This window comes from Alligator mississippiensis, chromosome 1, assembly GCF_030867095.1.
Source record: "Alligator mississippiensis isolate rAllMis1 chromosome 1, rAllMis1, whole genome shotgun sequence".
NCBI lineage: Eukaryota > Metazoa > Chordata > Crocodylia > Alligatoridae > Alligator > Alligator mississippiensis.
Window position 1 is genome coordinate 71791313 of NC_081824.1, and position 21072 is coordinate 71812384.

At 47.6% G+C, this 21072-nt stretch overlaps 1 protein-coding gene across 3 annotated transcripts in view; it reads right to left on the reverse strand.

The window, feature by feature from the left end:
• UBE3D (ubiquitin protein ligase E3D) overlaps positions 1-21072 on the reverse strand; it is a 179159-nt gene that overhangs the window by 72896 nt on the left and 85191 nt on the right. The window contains exon 9 of one of the 3 annotated variants that reach the window (XM_019496826.2): positions 15361-16049. The exons of the other annotated variants lie outside the window; for them this stretch is intronic. Coding sequence (XP_019352371.1) covers positions 16025-16049 — 25 coding nt within the window. The 3' untranslated portion in view covers positions 15361-16024. Of the gene's footprint in view, positions 1-15360; positions 16050-21072 lie in introns of those variants that run through there. 3 annotated transcript variants of the gene reach the window in all.

Genomic DNA, 21072 nt, shown 5'->3' on the forward strand with positions numbered 1-21072 from the left:
AGGAGCCACAGGCCACCGCACTGTATTTTTCTTACAATACTGGTAAGTGCTGAAGGCTTTTTAAGTACTGTGTTATTACCACCAATTTTACAAAAGGGCACATATGAGTTGAGACAACTTTGCCATCTAAGACAACTAACCCATCAGAACAATCCATTTTTACATTTGCAATTCTTAGTTTTAACAGCAAGTCTGAACCAGGCTTCATCTGTCACTAGCAATTTCATACCATATAAAACTTGCATGTAAAGTACTTAATAATGCACTACCTGTGCTTTTTAAGGAATACCTTTATTTTTCTTTCAGTAGTAAAAATGTCTTATCACTGCTGAAAAGCTAGGAGGCCAAGGGCTATGATGTAAATTGATGTTTATGATGCTACCACTGGGATCTTGCTGTCTACACACCAAGCAAAAATCAATCCTCATTTCTTTTAAATAGCTTTGGTTTAAAAATATAAAATGCACTGAATTTCTCAGAGCTAATCACTTTAAGACACAGGGACAACCCTACAAAATAATGTTTTTGTAAACATTTGTGTTCATTTATACCAGTGATTCTCAGTCAGGGTGCTGCAGCACACAGAGATGCCTTCATACCTTTGAAGGGTGGTTTGAGGTATGAAGTGATAAAGGAGGTGCGAGGAGATACGTTTGTCCCTGCCTGGCAAAACTCTGCCCCCACTACCAGCTCCCCCTGCAAGGAGGTAAGTACCGTAATATATACATTAGTTTTTAAAATTGCATGCCACAGTTCACAAAAGTTATGGAATGGTGCCATGAGTTGAATAAACATTGCTTGAATCTAAAAAAGTTGAGAACCATTGACTTATACTAAGTAATAACAAAGATTATTGCAGAGAAATCAACTCGGAATGCTAGCATGGTCAGCTTTCTAATGCTGTTCAAGTCTGGTTCTTCCTTCCTCCACATAAAAGACTGTCAGAGCAGATCAATGATCCATCTCATTCAGTAATCGGTCTCTGACAGCAGACAGTACACGGTGCTCTAGAGCAAGGTGCAGGTCAGTAATTCTCAGGAGTACCCAGTGTGCTTTTACAGGTAGGCACAATATTTGTTCCTCTCCAGATAGCAGTAGCTAAGGATTTTAATTAATATTGTAACTGGAGGGCGGTCAGGGTCGCCGTGCTCTCCCCTGCTGCCTCCTTTACCGTGTCATGTAGCCGACTGGCACCCTCTAATCCTCGCCCGCCACGACTTTGATCTTCTTTATATTATAGGGTGGCTGCCTTTCGTCCTCTGTTCCACGGTTATCCTGTATTCTCTATTTCCATTACGATTGTGAGTGTTCCTGTATACTCGCCTTATGGGCTATACGTAGCTCCAACCACCCCCATACCACACCCCAAGCCTCGCCGATGTAACGGACGTTGTTCTGTCCTTTACTGTCCCCACGCCCTCTCTGGCCCTTGGGCTCTCCGCAGCCCTGTCTGTCTTTCTCTCCATGTCCTCTCTGGCGCTCGGGCTCTCCACAGTCCCGTCTCTCTCTCTCTTTCCGCACCCTCTCTCCGGGGCCTTCTCCATAACGCTGCCCTCTCTCCGGGGTCTTCTCCATAACGCCGCCCCTCTCTCTGGGGCTTGTCAGCAATGCCCCCTTCTCTGGGGCTTCTCAGCAATGCCCCCTTCTCTGGGGCTGGGGTCTGTGCACCCCGACGGCTGCGCCCTCACTGGCACTGGGGCCCCCATACCTCTGTGAGTCCCCTATGAGGCCTCCTCCAACCCCTAATAGCCTCACCCAAACCACCGGTGTAACAAATAGCAAACACAAACACAAGCCTCTTGGCTACAACATAAACAGAAGCCACCCGGCCATAACAACGTTCAATCCTACCAAGGATCCTTTCTCTCTCTCTGCAGTATCAGATGCAGCTCCTCCATCAGGCCTCTCCTTTGTAACATGGCTGAGAGCTCCCTCCTCCTTGGCTGCTGGTAGGGAACTGCCGCCTGGCCTCCTGCCTGGGGTTTATATAGGAGCCAGGCCCTGCCCCTGCTTGTCAGATGGCTAGGCAGGTGCAAATCATTAGCTCCCTCTAGTTGCCTCAGCAACCGGCACCTGAGGAGTCTTCCCGGCTCTCTCAGAAGCAGGCACCTTAGTGCCCTGCTACAAATATTAATATTTTTTGTTAGTTCCTTCAGCTTTCTTGAAGCATATTATCAAAAGCTGATAAATTATTGTTCCAATATCTTCTCTTTCAACAGCTGAATCTTTTACAGTACCCACAAAGAGCACCTGAGGGGGGGAAAACTGAGGCAATCACCCGATATGGAATATCTTTATCCTCTTAATCGTTCCCTTCTCCCAGCTGTCTAGCAGAGTCAATGATCCTGTGGCAGACGTCCTGGTTCTTAGATGGTTAAATAATTTCTTACTGGTTTCTAACACTCTTTACACTCTTCCTTACTTGCTTTCTTTACATATATGTGAAGACTGAGGTGAAAAAGGCATTGAGTACTTCAGCCTTTTCTTTATTGTCTGTCACTAAGCTGCCTCCCCCATTTAGTAAGGGGCCCACACTTTCCCTAATCTTCCTCTTGTTGCTGACATACTTTTAGAAACCCTTATAATTACCATTTGCCTCCCATGCTAGCTACAACTCCAATTGCACTTTGGTCTTCTGATTTTTATCCCAGCATGCCTGAGCAATACTCTTATATGTCTCCCTAGTTGTTTGTCCAAGTTTCCACTTCTTGTAAGCTTCCTTTTTGTGTGATAGCTCACTGAAAAGTTCCCTGCCAAGCCAAGCTGGTCATCTGCTGTACTAGCTAGTCTTCCTGCAGATCAGGATGGTTCATTCCTGTGCCCTCATTAAGGTTTCTGTAAAATACAACCAACTGTCCTGGACGTTTTCCTCCTCAGACTGGCCTCCCAGGGGATCCTGCCCATCAGTTCCCTGAGTGAGTCAAAGTGCTTCTCTGAAGTCCAGGATCCTTGCAGCAGAGATTCAGGTGATGATATAGATCTTACTGGCAAAATGGACCAAAGATACAAAGCCAGGGAGCTAATGTTGATATAGCATACAAGGAGATTAAAATATTCAGGACAGCTGTGTACCTATCTCTGAAGAAAATAAACATTAGATAAGTATTTGAATGTCCTAGATCAGGGCTGCCAACCTGCAGAACGATTGCCTCAAGTGGTATTTGGCAGACTAGGGAGGGGACAGCAGCACAGAAGCAGATAAGGCAGGAAACAGAAAGCAAAGCAGGAGAGCAGACAGGGAACACAGGACAAGAAGCAGAAAACAGGAGACTAGGCAAGGAGCACAGAATAGGAAGCAGAAAGCGAAACAGCAGACTAGGCAAAGAAACAGAATCCAAATGGCACCCAGGGAGGGTGCTGGGCTATTGATGAAACTGTCAGATTTTCAACAAAAATCGTTGGTCAAAATCTTTAGATAAGTACTAACACAACATGCTCCAGATAGCCAGCAAAGCCTATGAGCAATGATTGTGGGATTGACCCTGTGCCATACTGGGTACCCTCAATTCAGTTATGTTATCATAAAACTCAGAAGAAACACTCATCCCCTTGCAGAAGTAAGACTTTAGAAGCCAACACTGTAGAATAAATTCATGATTCACAAATGACTGATTCTAAATGAGAGACTATATCTTTCTTTAATGCTTCTTATCAACACCAGGAAAACATGAGCAATACAACTAGCCATAATGAATAATATCTGCTTGTGACCCTGCCCATCCATATGATACCAAATTTTTTTATAGTTCAAGGCCAGAAAAAGTGGCATCTATTATAACAAGACATTTGAAACATTACTCTGGTCCTTGACTCACTGCGTTCTCTCTCCTTCAGGAAATGTCACATACCCTGGGTATGCTCCCTTCCCCTTAAACCAGGGTCCCCATGTCAGTGGCCACAATCTTGCAACTGAATAAAAACTCTTTGGAATTATTCAACCAAAGTAATAGACCAGAAAGACTGCTTTTGAACTATGACAAAAAAACCCTTTTCTTCCCAGTCCAACCTTCCATCCATCACCATCCTAAACCAAGCAGAAAGCAGGGCAGGGAAAGGTGGCACCTTAGAGACTAACTCATTCAGAACAGCACAGGTTTTTCATATGCTTTGGAAATATTATAGCCTATGTTTGAGCAGAAGATCAAGACTGGAAAATAAAAAACAAGTTATACACAAGGCACTAATGAAAGAAACCACCAAGTCACTGGCTTTGCTTGCCTTTGGTTTTACCTCTGTGAACATGTTGCAATTTTAGACCTGAATGCAGCAGAACATTTCAGTGGGTCTTCTTATGTACTGAAAGTCAAGAATGTTCTTGGGTGCTTGGCTGAACTGAGGCCTTACAGAGAAACCCAAAGTAAAGAGCTGGAAAAAGCTTACCCCTTAATTCTCAGAATTACTCTTTCCATCTACTACAGTGCTTTTAAATGTAAATGCTAGGTAGCTACTGAGTTAAAGGACATATTTGCTAAATTAAATAGATTTAATATGCCAGGAGGCGATGTTGTTTATATTTTTAAAATGCAATTATCCTCATAATGATCTGAAAATTCCAAAATAAATAAATAGATCACTGTAAACTTGTTAGTCACCAAGCTCTTGCCAACATTTAAATAGTATGGAATGCCAATGTGTGTAATACTTGTATAATCTGTAACCAAATTCCTTTGCAAATGTTTCAAGAACAGACACACTACTTGTCTCCTAAACTAAACATTTTCACTCCTGTACCAATAAAGTTCATCCTTTATTTTTCATATCAGGGAAAACTTATCTTATTTTCAAGCATGTGAACTTTCATTATATTCTGGTTCAGAGAAATTAACCTGCCTTTAAAATTCCATGGGTGTTGAAATGCCAAAGCATAACAGTTATGTAACAAGCTTACTTCAAAAGCATGGGGATGAGCGTGATGGAATACAAATACAATACAAGGAAGGTGGGCGGATGAAAACCTGATGGCATTCAATCCGGAGAAATGCAAGGTGCTCCACCTCAGGGGAAAAAAAAACCACATCACACTTATAGGCTCGGTAATGCTACACTCACCAGCACCATAACCAAAAGAGACTTGGGGGTCATGATAGACCACAGGATGAACATGAGCCACCAATACAATACCGCAGCCAGGAAAGCAAACAAAACTCTGGCTTGCTTCTACCGATACATCTCAAGTAAGACCCAGGATGTCATCCTCCCGCTGTACTTGGCCTTGGTGAGGCTGCAGCTGGAGTACTGCATCCAATTCTGGGATCCACAATTCAGAAAGGACATGGAGAAGTTTGAAATAGTCAAGAGGAGAATCACATGCATGATCAGAGGGCAAGAGAATAGGCCTTATGAAGAGAGGCTGCGAGCTACAGCACTCTTCAGCCTGGACAAGCGCAGGCTTAGGGGCAACTTGTTGGCAGCCTATAAGTACATAAGGGGTGTGCATCAGGATCTGGGGAAATGCCTGTTTACCAGAGCACCCCAAGGGATGACAAGGTCCAACAGTCACAAACTCCTGCAACACCGTTTTTGACTGGTCATAAAGAAAAACTGCAAGCACCTGCTCTGGACACTTTTCAGGAACATTTAGATGCTTATCTTGCTGGGATCCTTTGACCCTAGCTGACTTCCTGCCCTTTGGGCAGTGGGCTGGACCCAATGATCGTACGAGGTCCCTTCTAGTTCTAAAGTCTATTAAGCACAATCTATGACTCTATGAAGAAAGAAAAGCAGATGGAGGCTAAAAGAGGAAAATACAGTAATCCTCCGAAAACAATTAAAAACTTGGCAATCTACTTAAATTAAACAGAGATAGAAGAGACAGACAGATTTTAAGGGTACATCTAAAGATACGTTTTGGGGTAGTTTCATAGATTTCATAGACATTAGGGCTGGAAGGGACCTCGGAAGATCATCGAGTCCAGCCCCCCGCCCAAAGGGCAGGAAGTCAGCTGGGGTCATAGGAGCCCAGCAAGATAAGCATCCAGTTTCATCTTGAAGGTGTTCAGTGAAGGTGCTTGAACAACCTCCGGTGGCAGGCTGTTCCAGCCCTTGGGGGCTCGGACAGTAAAGAAATTCTTCCTTATGTCCAGCCTGAAACGATCTTGTAGTAGTTTGTGACCATTCAACCTTGTTATCCCTTGGGGCGCTCTGGTGAACAAACGTTCCCCCAGATACTGGTGGTCACCCCTGATAACCTTATAGGTGGCCATCAGATCACCCCTGAGCCTGCGCTTTTCCAGGCTAAAGAGCCGCAGGGCTCTCAGCCTGTCATCGTAGGGTCTGCTTCCCTGACCTCTGATCATGAGCGTGGCTCTTCTCTGGACTCTCTCAAGCTTCTCCACATCCTTTTTGAATTGTGGAGCCCAAAACTGGATGCAGTACTCCAGCTGCAGCCTCGCTAAGGCCGAGTACAGGGGGAGAAAGACGTCCCGGGATTTGCTTGAGAAGCATCTATGGATGCAAGCCAGCGTTTTGGTCGCTTTACTAGCCGTAGCATCGCATTGCAGGCTCATGTTCATCTTGTGGTCAATGATGACCCCCAAGTCTCTTTCTTCCATAGTGCTAGCCAACATAGCACTGCCGAGCCTATAAGGATGCTGCGGGTTTTTCTTCCCAAGGTGGAGAACCTTGCATTTATCGGCGTTGAACACCATCAGATTCTTGTCCGCCCACTTGCTGAGCCTGTCCAAGTCAGCCTGCATCATCCACCTGTCTTCTGGTGTGGATGCTTTGCCCCAAAGTTTGGTGTCATCTGCGAACTTGGCTAGTCCGCTTCTGACTCCAGTGTCCACATCATTAATGAAGATGTTGAACAGTATGGGTCCAAGGACAGAGCCCTGGGGGACCCCACTGGTCACAGGACACCACGATGAGTGACTTCCATCAATTACTACCCTCTGGGTCCGACCCCGGAGCCAATTTTCCAGCCAGTGGATCGTGGAGGACCCAAGGCGACAATTGGCCAGTTTCTCCAAGAGACGATCATGGGACACCAGATCGAAGGCTTTTCTGAAGTCAAGATATATGACATCAATCTCATCTCCCTTGTCCAGGTGATAGGTCACCTGGTCGTAGAAGGAAATGAGATTGGTCAAGCAAGACCTACCCGCAACAAACCCATGCTGGCTATCCCTTAAGATGTTGGCGTCAGCCAGTCCATTAAGGATGGCCTCCTTAATAAACTTTTCTAAGATCTTCCCCGGGATAGAAGTCAGGCTGATGGGCCTATAGTTAGCCGGATCCACTTTCCTCCCTTTCTTGAAGATAGGCACCACGTTGGCCTTCTTCCAGTCTTCGGGCACTACACCAGAGCGCCAAGAGTTTTCAAAGATCTGCGCTAGAGGCTGGGCTATGATGCTCGCCAGCTCCTTGAGTACCCTGGGGTGAAGATTGTCAGGGCCGGCTGACTTGAAGGTATCCAGCTTCTCAAGATGTTCCTTCACAAAGTCAGCATTAATGGAGGGCAGGGGATCACCCTCACCCGGACTTCCCGGCCCTGTAGCGGGCATGGGCGTCCCATGGGGCTGATGAAAGACTGACGCAAAGTACCTATTTAATAGGATGGCTTTTTCCTGGGTGTTAGTTGCCCCATCTGGTTCAGCAGGGGTCCAACGTTGCCCCTGCTTTTCCTCCGGCTCCCCACATATCTGAAAAAGGACTTTTTATTGTCCTTGATGCTCAAAGCTAGCTGGAGTTCAGTTGCAGCCTTGGCTTTCCTGGTCAGCTCCCTACAGGACTGGACCAGTGCAGAATAATCCTCCTTGGAGGTGACTCCCATCCTCCATCCTTTGTAGGCCTTTCTTTTTAGCCTCAGGAGGTCTGCTAGGTCCCAGGAGAGCCAGGGGGGCTGCTGTGCCCTCTTGCTGCCTTTCCTCCGAGATGGAATAGACTTAGTTTGTGCATTGAGGATCGCTCCCTTGAGGAGCAACCACTCTTCTTGAACTCCCCTCTCCCTGTGGTCACAGTCCCTTAGGGCCTCACTGACAAGCCTCCTGAGCTTGTCAAAGTCGGCTTTCCTCAAGTCAAGGACTTCCGCGTTGCTGACTGACTTGCCAGCTTTTCGGCGGATGGTGAAGGTGATCAGCTCGTGGTCGCTGTCACCCAGCTTCCCATCGATCACTAGGTCGCCGACTAGGTCATCCCCAGTAGCCAGTACCAGGTCGAGCAGCGCTTTGCCTCTCGTTGGCCCATAGACTTCTTGAGTCAGGTAGAGGTCATCCACGCATGAGAGGAAGCTCTGCGACCGCTCAGATTTTGCTGAGCGATCCTCCCATGAGATGTCTGGGTAATTGAAGTCACCCATGACAACCATGGTCCTGGAGCAAGCTGCCTCAGCCAGTTCCTGGGAAAACTCCTGGTCAAGCTCAGGACTTTGGGTGGGAGGTCTGTAATAGACTCTCACCAGTGTGTCCCCTGTGCCGTGTTCCCCACGAATTGTAACCCAGAGGGTCTCCAGCCGTCCACCCTGGTCGCCAATATTGGCTTGCAGGGACGCGTAGCTTTCCTTAACATAGAGAGCTACACCCCCGCCCCTTTTCTCTACACGATCCCTCCTGTACAGGGTATAGCCATCTATCCCCGTGGTCCAGTCATGGGTGGAGTCCCACCAGGTCTCTGTGATCCCTATGACATCGTAATTGTTTGCACTGAGCAGGAGGATGAGTTCCTCCTGCTTATTCCCCAGGCTCCTGGTATTAGTGTACAGGCAGGCAAGTGCCCCCTGGGGGGCTCCTTCCTTGCTCACAGATTTTACCAGGGCTGGGGTGGGCTCCCTTGAGTGCCGTGATCCGCTGGCTTTGCAAGGATTGCTCAGCGGGCCAGCAGTGGTGGTAGTCCCCCCGTCCCCCAACGGGCTTAGTTTAAAGCCCGGTGGAGCAGGTCAGCCAGTCTGGCTGAGAAGAGCCTCCTCCCTAGGGGAGAAGGTGGAGACCATCTCTTCCCAGCAGCTCGCTGCCTCTCTCGCCAAAGAGCGGGCTGTGGTCATGAAAGCCAAAGCCTTCCTGACGACACCAGCACTGCAGTCTTTGGTTGACCACATAGATCCTCCTGTCCCTTCTCAGCCCATAGCCTGAGACTGGGAGGATCGATGAGAACACCACCTGTGCCCCCAGACCCTTTAGCCCCGCTCCCAAATCCCTGTAGCGCCTCATGACCTGGCTGGGAGTGCTCCGAGCCGTGTCATTGGTGCCCACATGAATAAGGAGCATGGGATAGTGTTCTGTGGGTTTGAGGAGCTTGGGGATCCTCTCCGCAATGTCCCGGATGCGGTCCCCTGGGAAGCAGCAGACTTGCTGGGCTAAGGGGTCGGGGTGGCAGATTGGCCCCTCCGTCCCCCTCAGGAGGGAGTCTCCCACAACAAACACCTTAAGTTTTGTCTTGGGGAGAGCAGGGGCAGTAGGTGCAGTTAGGCCCATGTTGCCTGTGGGGGCCAGCAACTCAGCAGGTTCTGCTGGGGCAGCAAGAGGTGCGTACCTGTTGCTCAGCTCTGGCGGGGCAGGGGCCTTGGTGCAGAGGGCCTTAGGGCCCTTGACCACCTTGGTCCATGCCCCTGGCTGGACACAGCAGGAGGTCCCAGAGTCCTCCTTTGGCATGGAGGGAGACTGTGATCTACCCTCTGCCTCCCGGGGGAGAAGGGCCTGGCAGTAGGAGTCTATCTCCTGCTCGCAGTCCCTGATGGCACGCAGTCTCTGGACTGTGGCCTGGAGCTCCTCCAGCTGGCGCACCAGAGACCCCAAAATGGAGCAGACCCCGCACTGTTTCTACCACCTTTCCCTTTCAACCACTGCTACTTCACTGCTGAACAACCTGACCCCACAACTTAAGCTCTGTGCCAAGCTTCCTCTCACACTGCTTGCCAAGTCAGCTGTTGGGGCGTCAAGAAAAATTTCACAATGTAGATATGTATTTATTAAGCCTTGTACAGTTATGCAATATGCACACACTGCAGTTTGACTATACAAGGTACTAAGACAGAAAATCAGTTCAAGTGTGTATGGCTTTTCACTTGCATCTTATATCAAGATGCTATAAATTTTATAAAAAATATAAAAATGGCTTTAACAAACAATTTGCAGAGGTTTTTATCTGCAAATCCCTTATTAATGTTGTTTACAAATTCGGAATAAACCACCTACCTGCATTATCCACCACAAATTCAAATGCACTAAACATCACCACCTGCTACAAATGCCTCAAAGCTCATTACAAATTAAAAAAGGGTAGTGTTGATACCAGGAATGTTTAGCTGGTCCACAAAGGCTAAAATATGCAACTTCCAGTGTAGAAAGTGTTCAGATGAGGGCACAAATATTACAAGGCACAGCTATATTTTCCTTGGTTTCTGAATAAGTATCTGTTCCCTTCCAGTATGCTGAATCTCTGGTAGTTCCATTCCTGGCACTGCAAACAGGCATCATCTGAGAAGCTTTGCCACACAGATTAGAGATGTATTTTCCAACTGAAAGCAGAAGTGTATTCATGGAATAGTATAATTCCCAAGATTTCACCCTCAACACAGGGCACCTAATGCCCTGCTAAAATTATTAAACAGGTACTCCCCTCCTCCCCCGCCCCACAACCATACTCCAAGAGTGTAAAATGAAGCATAATACAGCAGCCAATCCACATACTACTTGCTAACCAACTCCCTATAATTCTGCTCGGTTAGTCAGAGGTTTAACCCATCAATCACATCAATACTCTGACACCTTGTGGGAAAATTTCAAGAACAAGACACTGGCTACTGCCAAGGATGTCTTTGGAACAACAAGGAAAAAACAACCTGACTGGTTCTCAGCATGTGAATGTCTGCTGGTCCCACTCACAAAAAAGAAAAGGCAAGCTCTCTTAACTCTACTTCAACAACCAACTAAGTCTAGAAATCTCAAGTTCAAAGAAGCTAAGGCTGTGATCCAAAAAGCCACCTGAGAATGTGCCCAGAAGTATTGGCAAGACCCATGCAAAAAGATTCAGAACTGCTTTGAACCTTTATGGTACCTATGATGGAATCAAAGAGATACTTGGGTCCAACTTGTAAAAAGACTGCAAACTTGAATGCAAGAGATGGTACCATCCTGATTGGCAAGCAAAAAGAACTTGACTTATGGGCTGAGTATTAACAAAGGATACCATTATCTGCGATACTGCCTTAAGTGCCCATTCCCCAGATTCCAACAATGCAGAAGCAGGACCAAACACCAACTCTTGAAGATGTAGAGAAAACTATCAAAGAGACTGCACCTGGGAAAGCAACATGCACTGATCAGATATCTCTGGAACTCCTAAGGGCAGGGGGAGAAAGCTAACATGTTGCACTTCTCTGTGCTTGCTGGGAAGAAAGCCACATAACCCCAGAATTTGAAAGAGGCAAAGATAATTACTCTATACAAAAATAAAGGGTATGGAGCAGACTGCAGCAGCTACCAAAGGCTATCTCTGCTCAACATGATCAGCAACGTGCTTGCAAGGGTCCTGCTGAAAAGACTCCAAACTCTAGCTGAGATCATCTACTCTGAGAGCCCCTGTAGGTTCAGAACTGGACACTCCACAACTGCCATGTCCTTCACTCTGCCTCTGTTGCAAGAAAAAAGCTGTGAAAAACAGGCACCCATCTATGTAGCAATCACTGACCTACAAAAATCCTTCAACACTTAGCAGGAATGGCATACCCATGACTGTGGTGGGGACGCTGCCACAAACCAAGATCTACCTCTCAACCGAGAGCGAGAGGGATGCAGAGATGGCAGGACATCACCGAAGATCAAAAGGCGAGGCAGGAGAGAGGCCGCTGAAGGAACACAAGCCACGCCAAGACCGGAGGGAAGAGAGCAGAAGCAGCCACAGAAAAGCCGGCATGTTCAGCCGCACCAGCATGGGCACGCTTTATGGCTGTATGGCGACGCCGGTTTTTCAGCCAGCCCTCGGAGGGGGGAATAAAAACCCCTCCAGCCAGCATCTGAGGAGGACCAGAAGCGAGTCCTCCGGAAGGCCTGAAGCAGCTGGTAGTGAATGACAGTCCCAACAGGGGCAAGTGGTAGCAACCCCAGGAGGGGGAATGCCCTGATAAAGCTGGCTTGGCAGAGCCTGAATCCTTACCTTTGACGAGACCATAGATCAAGGATGCAGCTGGTGTAGACTGGGGCAGCGGTGAACCTGGGAGGAGAGTCTGAAGCTATAAGTAGCCATTGGGAGGAGAGTTGCCTGGGAGTAAGGCATCCCAGGGCGAATAGGAAAGCAAACTAGGCTGATGCGAGGCCTGAACCAGGATGGTACGCCGTCCAGACAGGACTGTGACTAGATAAGGGCTAAGGCCACTACCATGGCAGGCAGACTTTGTCTCAGCCTCAGTCAAAGAGAAACATCTTTGCTAGACATAAGGCAGGCGGAGCCCCAAAACGGAAGTCCAGGCAAGAGAGACGAAGGAAGGAACGAAGAGAGGCAGGATTCAAAAATATCCTCCCAGCAATAACCGGTAACAACAAGACATGGCAGGTGAGAATCCCAGAGGACCCTTCAAACCGTCTTACTGGAAGGCAAAATGTCGACTCAAAAGGAGACAGCTGAGTCCAAATGGCCGAAAGCACGAAGCGCTCAAGTGAACGTCACCGGTGGTTACAAAGATCCTGTCAAAAACTGGCTGTCCACAAAAGGTGCTCTCCCTATTCAAGGAGTTCTATGATGGAATGAAGGTAGCCATCGTGCTTAAAAATGAAAATCATCTGAGTTTAACATTTATCCTGGCATGAAACAAGGCTGCATACCAGCTCTGGCAACCTCTTTTCTATCCTTCTCAAATATACTTTTGGAAATGATCAATCTGGCATACTAACCAAATCAGCTTGTTCAACATGAAACAATTCCAGAACAAAAGACATGTCACCCAGCTCTCTATTTGGGATCTGCTCTTCATAGATGATGTTGCATTTGTCTCTAACTCACCTGATGAATTGCAGATCACGATGAACAAGTCCTCTGATGTATACAGCAAGTTTGGCATGGCAATCAGGAAAACATCTGTCACGTTGCAGGGCACCAACATCCCACCCAAAATCTATGTCAATAACAAAGCTCCAGTGTAGATCACTTGTGCTTTCTCAACTCAGCTCTTACCAGCTCACTTAGCCTTGATAGAGATCTTGATGTGAGAATCAGCAACACCTCTGTCACCTTTGACAAGTTTACCTCATGTCTGGAACAAGCTGCTAACCCTGAACACAAAGGTGTTCGTCTGTCAGTCTTGTGTCCTCAGTACCCTCCTTTATGGCTGTGAAAGTTGGGTCACGTCCTCCAAGCAGAAGTGGAGACTGAAAAGCTTCCACCTTCAGTCTCAGAAAAATCCTTGAAGTCACTTGAGACCAACAGATCACCAATGAGATTCTTGAGAGGACCAGTCTACAGTTTATGAAGCCTATCCTGGATGCTCACAGGCTTTGTTGGCTGGGACATGTGGAGCGCATGCCTCAAGATGGCCATAGAGCAAAGCCTTCAGCAGATGAACTCAAGAACTGCTCATGATGAAGAGAAAGGCCAAAGCTCCAATACAGCAACAAGCAAGGTCTCAAAAAATTCAGCATTCCCACTGACAACTGAGAGAACCCTGCCCACAACCGCTCAGTCTGGAGAACCTAGATCAAGGCTGCTGCAGTTACTGCAGAGAACCATCAGAGAGCCCAGGCAGAGGCCCACAGGCAATCCAGGAAGCAGAGTATGCTTCAACCTCCATATGATGAATGGACCTGTATTCACTGTGGGAAGGTTTGCCACTCTCCCACACCACTGTCAAGCACCACTGACCGACTGACTTTGTCACATCTCCTTTCATCTGTCAAGATTTTGGATGGCTATATCAATAATCACAGGAGGAAGGGACTTATCTCCAAGGTCTCTGCTAGCCTGGGAACATGCTCACGATATGATCTCTCAGAAACAGTGAAATAAAATAGGGGCCTCTTTGAAACAATGGAAATGGAACAACAAATCACAACTGCTTGTTACTTTTGTAGCTAAACTGGTTTGGCAACACCAGACTGTCCAGGAAGTCACCATTAATCACTGAACAGTGTTTGGCAAAATTGAGAGTCCTAGAGAAAAAGACTAAAGTTCTAGAAAAAAAGACTAAAGAAAGCAGTTTCCTGAAAATTCTAGGATTATGAAGAACTTTTTCCAGACCAGACCACATCAAAATCCCTGAATCTAATGCAGTGGTTAACCAGACCAGGGAGTACAAGAGAAGTATACCCCTTTCTATTTATGAATACCAAGGCACACTGTAGAAGACAGAATATGTGAGTAGTTTCTATACAACTGGGGAACCCACATGCAAACTCATCAATAAACTCCTTATCTTATACAACACATGCACACACAGAGGACCTTTTCAGTTGTGATGCAGATTTCCATCACTACAGACTAAACAATTAATCCTCACAAAATTGTTTAACCAAGCGGTAGCAGGTAGGAGATGACAAGCATCCAGATAGTACTGGCCATTCATTTGTATGAGATAAGGGTGCTCTCGTATCGGTGTGCTGCCTCTTGTGACTCTGGGCCACACTTCAGAAATAACAAATATAATTTATTCTCATGTTTGGAAACCACAGTCAGTCATCGAAGCTCTGCAAAACAATCCTCTTCCAGCATTGTTTCTTGAACTCAGAAATGGTGCTGCACAGAGCAAAGCTGTTGCAAGAAAAATCTCTCCAAAGGGACCATCTTCATCTCATAGCTTCCCCCCATATCTGTTTTTCATTACCATCTAGGTCCAGATGCAGGCAGGGAAGGGGATACTGGAGCTGGACCTGCTTCACCAAAAACTGCTTTAACAGAACACTTGGCTTACAAGACTGCAGAAGTTCAGGGGCAGCAGGCCACACAGATTTGTGTGGATATATTTCCCCAGCTACCAACCGTGGTAGGAAGAACTACATCCTCCATAATCATCTTAGGTGTTTTGGAAATAGGGCTTGCTATTTAAAATGAGGTCTTTCATAAGATGGAAAGAGAGAGGACTTAGGATTTTGACAGAATAAACCCTACCCCCCTTCCCACCAAGCAATCCAAAATGTTCCAGGTGTGGCAACAGTATAAAAGACTGTGGGTTGTCTATTCACAATAATGAATTTGTATTTCAGGGGAATTCTCTTCCCATCTTTCCCACTCTGTGGAAGCAGTGATACAGTAAAAGCTGGCTGTTCATTTGGGTACATTTCCAATGTTGTTAAATCCTCTGCTTTGAAGCTTCTCACTTGGAATAAAATCTGTTCATGGGTATAAGCATGGAGGGAGGTCAGGAATGTTGTACAGAAGCATATGGGCAAACAAGAGGAAACCCTGAAACAGAACTGAAGAGACCTTCCTTTTCATATTTTATTTCCTTGTATTTATGTTTTAAATTTACAGAATCATTTTTGCCAGGTTCAGGTACAAGAGCAGAACTTACACTGTTTTTATTCAGAAGCTATGGTACTCAGATTCTACAACAGAACAGAAGCACAGAAGCTGAGCTCCTGCATTGGCTAACGCCTGTTGCAACTGTTCATTAATATCTACACCATGCAAAATTACTGGCATAGTTCCAGGGTACAATGTAATTACAGAATGCCCAGCAGTGAAACAACGTGCCTCCTGCTAAAAGGCGAGCTAAATTACTCTCATAAATGTTGTATGGATAGTGCTTGAGAACATGCTGTCTTTCATTTAAAGGCTTTTTTCTGTGTGGGGCTGTTATGCTTTAAAGCTACAACTTTGAATATTGTAGCTCAGTCCCAAGTAGAAAGAATTCCAATAGCTCTGGCTGCAGGTGGTACAAACAAGGAACTGCAGTAGCCACATCTTTGCCAAGGAGGATTGGGTGGAGGCTCTTTACAATGGAAAATAAAACTTTTTACGGCCATCATCAATCTGAGTATCTGGATTAACATAACTCAAGGCCTCATTTTTCTTGGCTACAGTAAGATGGATGCCTTCAGCTCAGGAGGGAATCATGACATTTGCCAGTTCCTTGAAATGTTTTCTGTTTTCATTTAGAATGACTTCATTTTTCCTGGATACACCTTAACCTAAACGAGAACAGATGGTTCATTATTTCTTAAATGCAAGGCAATAATTGTAGATGGTGCTGTCTAGATGAGTGAAAGGGACACAGAGCATCATGTCATTGGTATTCTACTAATGTTACAACCTGTTATGTTACAACTGCTCTTAACAGTTACACAAGAACATCAAATATTCAGTGGACATAGTCTTTCTAGACTTTAAGAAGGCCTTTGATACTCATTAGGCGACTCTCACCCTTCTCATCAATAAATTAGGCGACTCTCACCCTTCTCATCAATAAATTAGGCGACTGTGGCATTGATGCCTCCACAGTTGGATGGGTAAAAAACTTGTTGATGGGGTGCACCCAGAGTGTAGTGGTGGACGAGTCGTACACAACCTAGTGAGATGTGAGCAGTGGGGTCCCCCAGGGCTCAGTCCTCGGGCCTTCACTGTTTAACATCTTCATCTGCAACTTGGACGAGGGGGTTGAAAGCACGTTGTCCAAGTTTGCTGATGACACTAAGATGTGGGGCGAGGTGGACACACTTGAAGGAAGAGAGAAGCTGCAACTAGATTTAGACAGACTACAAAAGTGGGCAGATGAGACTAGGATGGGGTTCAACATAGACAAATGCAGGGTGCTGCACCTTGGGAGAAGGAATCCACAGAATACATACAGGCTGGGGAATTCCCCTCTTGAAAGCACAGAGGCGGAACGGGATCTTGGAGTCATTATTGACTCCAAGATGAACATGAGCCACCAATGCCAGACCGCAGCCAGCAAGACCAGCCATAACTTGTCATGCATCCAAAGGTGCATCTCAAGCTGGTCTAGAGAGGTTATACCCCCGCTCTATGCGACTTTGGTCAGGCCGCAGTTGGAGTACTGCATCCAGTACTGGGCGCCGCACTTCAAAAGGGATGTGGCCAGCCTGGAGAGGGTTCAGAGGAGGGCTATATGCTTGATGCGAGGGCAGCAGAACATGCCCTATGAGGAGAGACTGAGGGACCTGAACCTGTTCAGCCTCAGCAAGAGAAGGCTGAGGGGGGACCTGGTGGCTGCCTACAAACTCATCGGGGGAGATCAACAGCAAATAGGTAGAGCCCTTTTCTCCCCAGCACCACCTGGGGTGACGAGGAACAATGGTAATGAGCTGATGGAGAATAGGTTTAGGTTAGAGATCAGAAGGCAATATTTTACAGTTAGAGTGGCCAGAATCTGGAACCAACTTCCTAGGGAAGTGGTCCTCGCCCCTACCTTGGGCAAATTCAAAAAGAGGTTAGATGATCACCTATCCGGGGTCTTGTGAACCCAGCATTCATTCCTGCCTGTGGCAGGGGGTCAGGCTAGATGATCTGATTAGGTCCCTCCTGGTCCTAGCTACTATGAAACTATGAAATACGATCAGTAACAACACAGTAATACAGACCCCAACATGCGTTAGAGAGGACTATGAGTAGCTGGCTTTGTGCAGTCCCATCACTTCCTGCTAGAACATAGCCACAAATAAGCAGTCTCATGTAACTGATTTTGTCAAAGGAAGCCAAGAAGTACAGTAGTATGAGCTTGGCTGTGTCACTTGAGTCCAACTCAGTGAGGGGCTTTCCAGTCAATAACAATTCTTTATTATGACCAGGCCCCCTTCTTGAGTTAATAATTATCAGTAGTTCAGGCATCAAGCCTGCTTTTCCTCAGGGAGGTGTTGTCAAGTAATTGGCTTTTTTTTAGCACTCCCAGATAAAGTGCTGATAAACAACAGCCCCAGAAGAAAACAAAAGGAAGGTCTTCCACACCTCCTGAGCTGACCTGCCACTCTGCTGTCTTGAACTGAGCTTACCCTCCACACTTTCTTACCAGAGCCCTCTCAGTCAGGTCTTTTACAGGTTGAATCCTTACTCCAAGTCTGTCTAGATTTGGCCCTTTTCTCTTCCTCCCCTCTGCTCCTGCTAACTTCTCTCTTCAGAACAAGTCACAGAAAATCACTTCTTTCCTGCAGCTTGCGTCCCAACTCTGATAACTGAACACCAGCCACCTCATCCTCAGCCAGTCAGTATCAGCTGAGAACGAGAATACAGTTATTCTCTCAAGCTGAATCCAACTCTCATTGAAGTGTCTGCATACCTGTGACAAAAAGGTACCTATAGAGACCAGATCTTGCTAGAGCAGGTTTGCTACCATCTTCTCGACTGCAGCCATTTGAGACTAGAGAGAAGTCAGTGAGCTACCTGGCACTGAGAAACTACATTTTTAAGCAAACATCCAGACCAACATGCTTTCAGCATGGCAGGATGCATGCCCATCTCCCTCACAGAATTCACTTTTTCAGCAATCATCTGAGACAATGGTACTCAAACTTGACTGGATGGTACTGAATGGTACGCAAACCCATGGGCTGGATGAGTAGCACAGGGCCGCTCTGTGGGCTGGATCCCTTGTGGCGTCACCACATAGGGTTCAGTACTGCGCACCCATATCAGCTGTATGCTGCATGCTGCCCAGATCCAGCCCCACCCCACCCTGGCCCTGCAAGCCACCTGGATTCAGCCCCATGCTGCCCCACTTTATGCATGCCTAGATCCAGTTGCACATGCCTGATCCGGCCTATGCAGCTCTCCATGGGTCTAGAAATTCAGCAGCAGGGGAGCAGCTATTAATGCTGCCATCACTCCCCCTACCATCACATTTTCAGCCTTGTGGGGAACCCAGCAGACTGGATGACACAGCTTTGTGGGCTGGATCTGAATGACCAGGGGGTGAGTATCCCTGTTCCGAGGTATTCCTAGCTAGTTTTGATGAGCCAAGAGAGAGATGGGTCTTAGCCTGTGACAGCACTGACAACTGTCAATACTTCTACTGCTTCATCTCCCTCTGATGGACCACCATCACGTCACAGAGACCAGAAGGGAGATGCTTATGTCAGAGAGAGCACATGGTTCAGGGAGTTAGCTACAGCTGCTGAGCTTAGCTGAGGATAGCCCATGGGGTGAAGCTACAGTCATCCAGGACCTGGTGACGTTATGTGGACCTACATCCCCCATGTTCAAGAACAGAAAAAGATGCCAGGAGAAGATAGCAGTACAAGACAAATAATGAAAAAGGACAGTTAAGAATATAACATGCCAGCTGGACTGAGAATTTGAAGTAGGATGATCATATAAGACTGCGGGAACATCATGGGATCTGTCATTGAATTCTGGAGGAATAAGGATTAACATCTTTAAGTAGACCCCTCATACTGTATGAAGGACCAGACAGGACATAAAGCATTACCCAACAGGATGTAGCACTGTTGTAAGTGGAGTAAGGAAGTCACTGTGAAATGGATAAGGAGAGTGCGATGAAGTATAGAAAGTGAAGAGGGTTTATTTCAACCAATGTAGAGACATAACTAAGAGTGGCATATCTGGAATTGCACAGACCTGTCCAATGAAGCATCGAAGAGGAGGCTAGTCATCCAGCAGTAAAAACTTCTAGAAAGTGGCATACAATGATAGCTGAGATGGAAATAGATTTTTCCAACAAAATTTAAGTGATTTATACCTGAAGTATATGGATGAGGACATGAATATTTACACAGCCTCTATACAGCAGAGACAATTCTTATGTAATAAAGGACTTAGTCCGTCTGTCTGTCTGTCCATAATGCTCTTGGAGCACTCTGATCGGCTAGTGAAACAACCAATTAGAGTCCGAAGCACTGCTGTGATGGTGGGGATGAAGCAGGGGGGTGAAGCCAGTACTGCTGGCCTTGCCCCCCACCCCCGGCCCTGGTCCTTGGAGGTGGTGGAGAGCCACCATGACAGCGGGGATGGACTGTGGGGGCAAGGCCAGCAGTGATGGCCTGCCCCCTGCTCCATCCCCACGGTCATGATACTCCGCCGCCTCCAAGGACCAGGGGGGTGGGGGGAAGACACAACAACGACGACTGGGGACAAGGCCAGCAGCACTGGAGGCAGCAGTGGCGCAGGGTGCTGGCAGATGGGGGCAGAGGGGATGGCAGGGCAAGCTTCCTCCCCCACCCCCCTGCCACTTCTGGGAGGTGGCGGCGGCAAGGGGTGGTGGGGCTCCGTCCCCACTTGGCACCCTCCCCTGTCAGTCTTGACAGGCAATTGGCTACTTATACCTATAATGAAAGACATTGTCACGGTGGGGTCCTACAGGAGGGCCGTGATCTCCTCAAGGCTCCCTTCCCGTGCTAAGTTGGCCCAAGGGCACCCTCAGATTCTCGCCCGCCATGTCTTTGATGTTCCAATATATTAGGGAGGCTGCCTTATGTCTTCTTGGACACAGTTTACTGTAACCTCTGGCCCCGTGGACTCCCAGAACCCTCATGGGTCCTGGTCTGCAAGTGGGTGCTTCGGGGCACCCTAGCCTTATGGGCTATGTGTGGCTCCAACCACCCCTTTACCACGCCCCAAGCCTCGCACCTGGAATAACGTTGTTCAGTCTGGGTCTACACCCTCCCTCTGGCGCTCGGGCTCTCCACAGCCCTGGGTCTCCCTGCATCTTCTCTCTGTCACGTGGGTTCTTCGTGACCCTGTCTCTCTCTGCGCCTTCTCTTTGGTGCTTCTCCACAATGCTGCCCCCTTTCCTGGGGCTTCTCAAGTGCTGCCTCCTTCTCCTGGGGCTCTTCACTGCCCCTCTCCTCCGGGGCTCGTCTACAATGCCGCCCCCTTCTCTGGGGCTCATCTACAATGCCGCCCCCTTCTCCGGGGCTCATCTACAATGCCGCCCCCTTCTCCGGGGCTCACCATGCCCACGCTGGGGCTTCTTAGCAACACCCCCCTCTCTGGAGCTCACCACGCCCGCTCTGGGGCTTCTCAGCAATGCCCCCTCTCTGGGGCTTCTCAACTGCCCCTCTCTAGGGCTGGGGTCTGTGCACCCCCAATGCTGCGCCTTTGCTGGCGCTGGGGTCCCCACACCACTGTGAGTCCCCTATGAGGCCTCCTCCAACCCCTAATAGCCTCACCCAAATCACTGGTAACAAACAACAACACAAACGCAAGCCCTTTGGCTATAACTTAAACTGAAGCCGCCCGGCT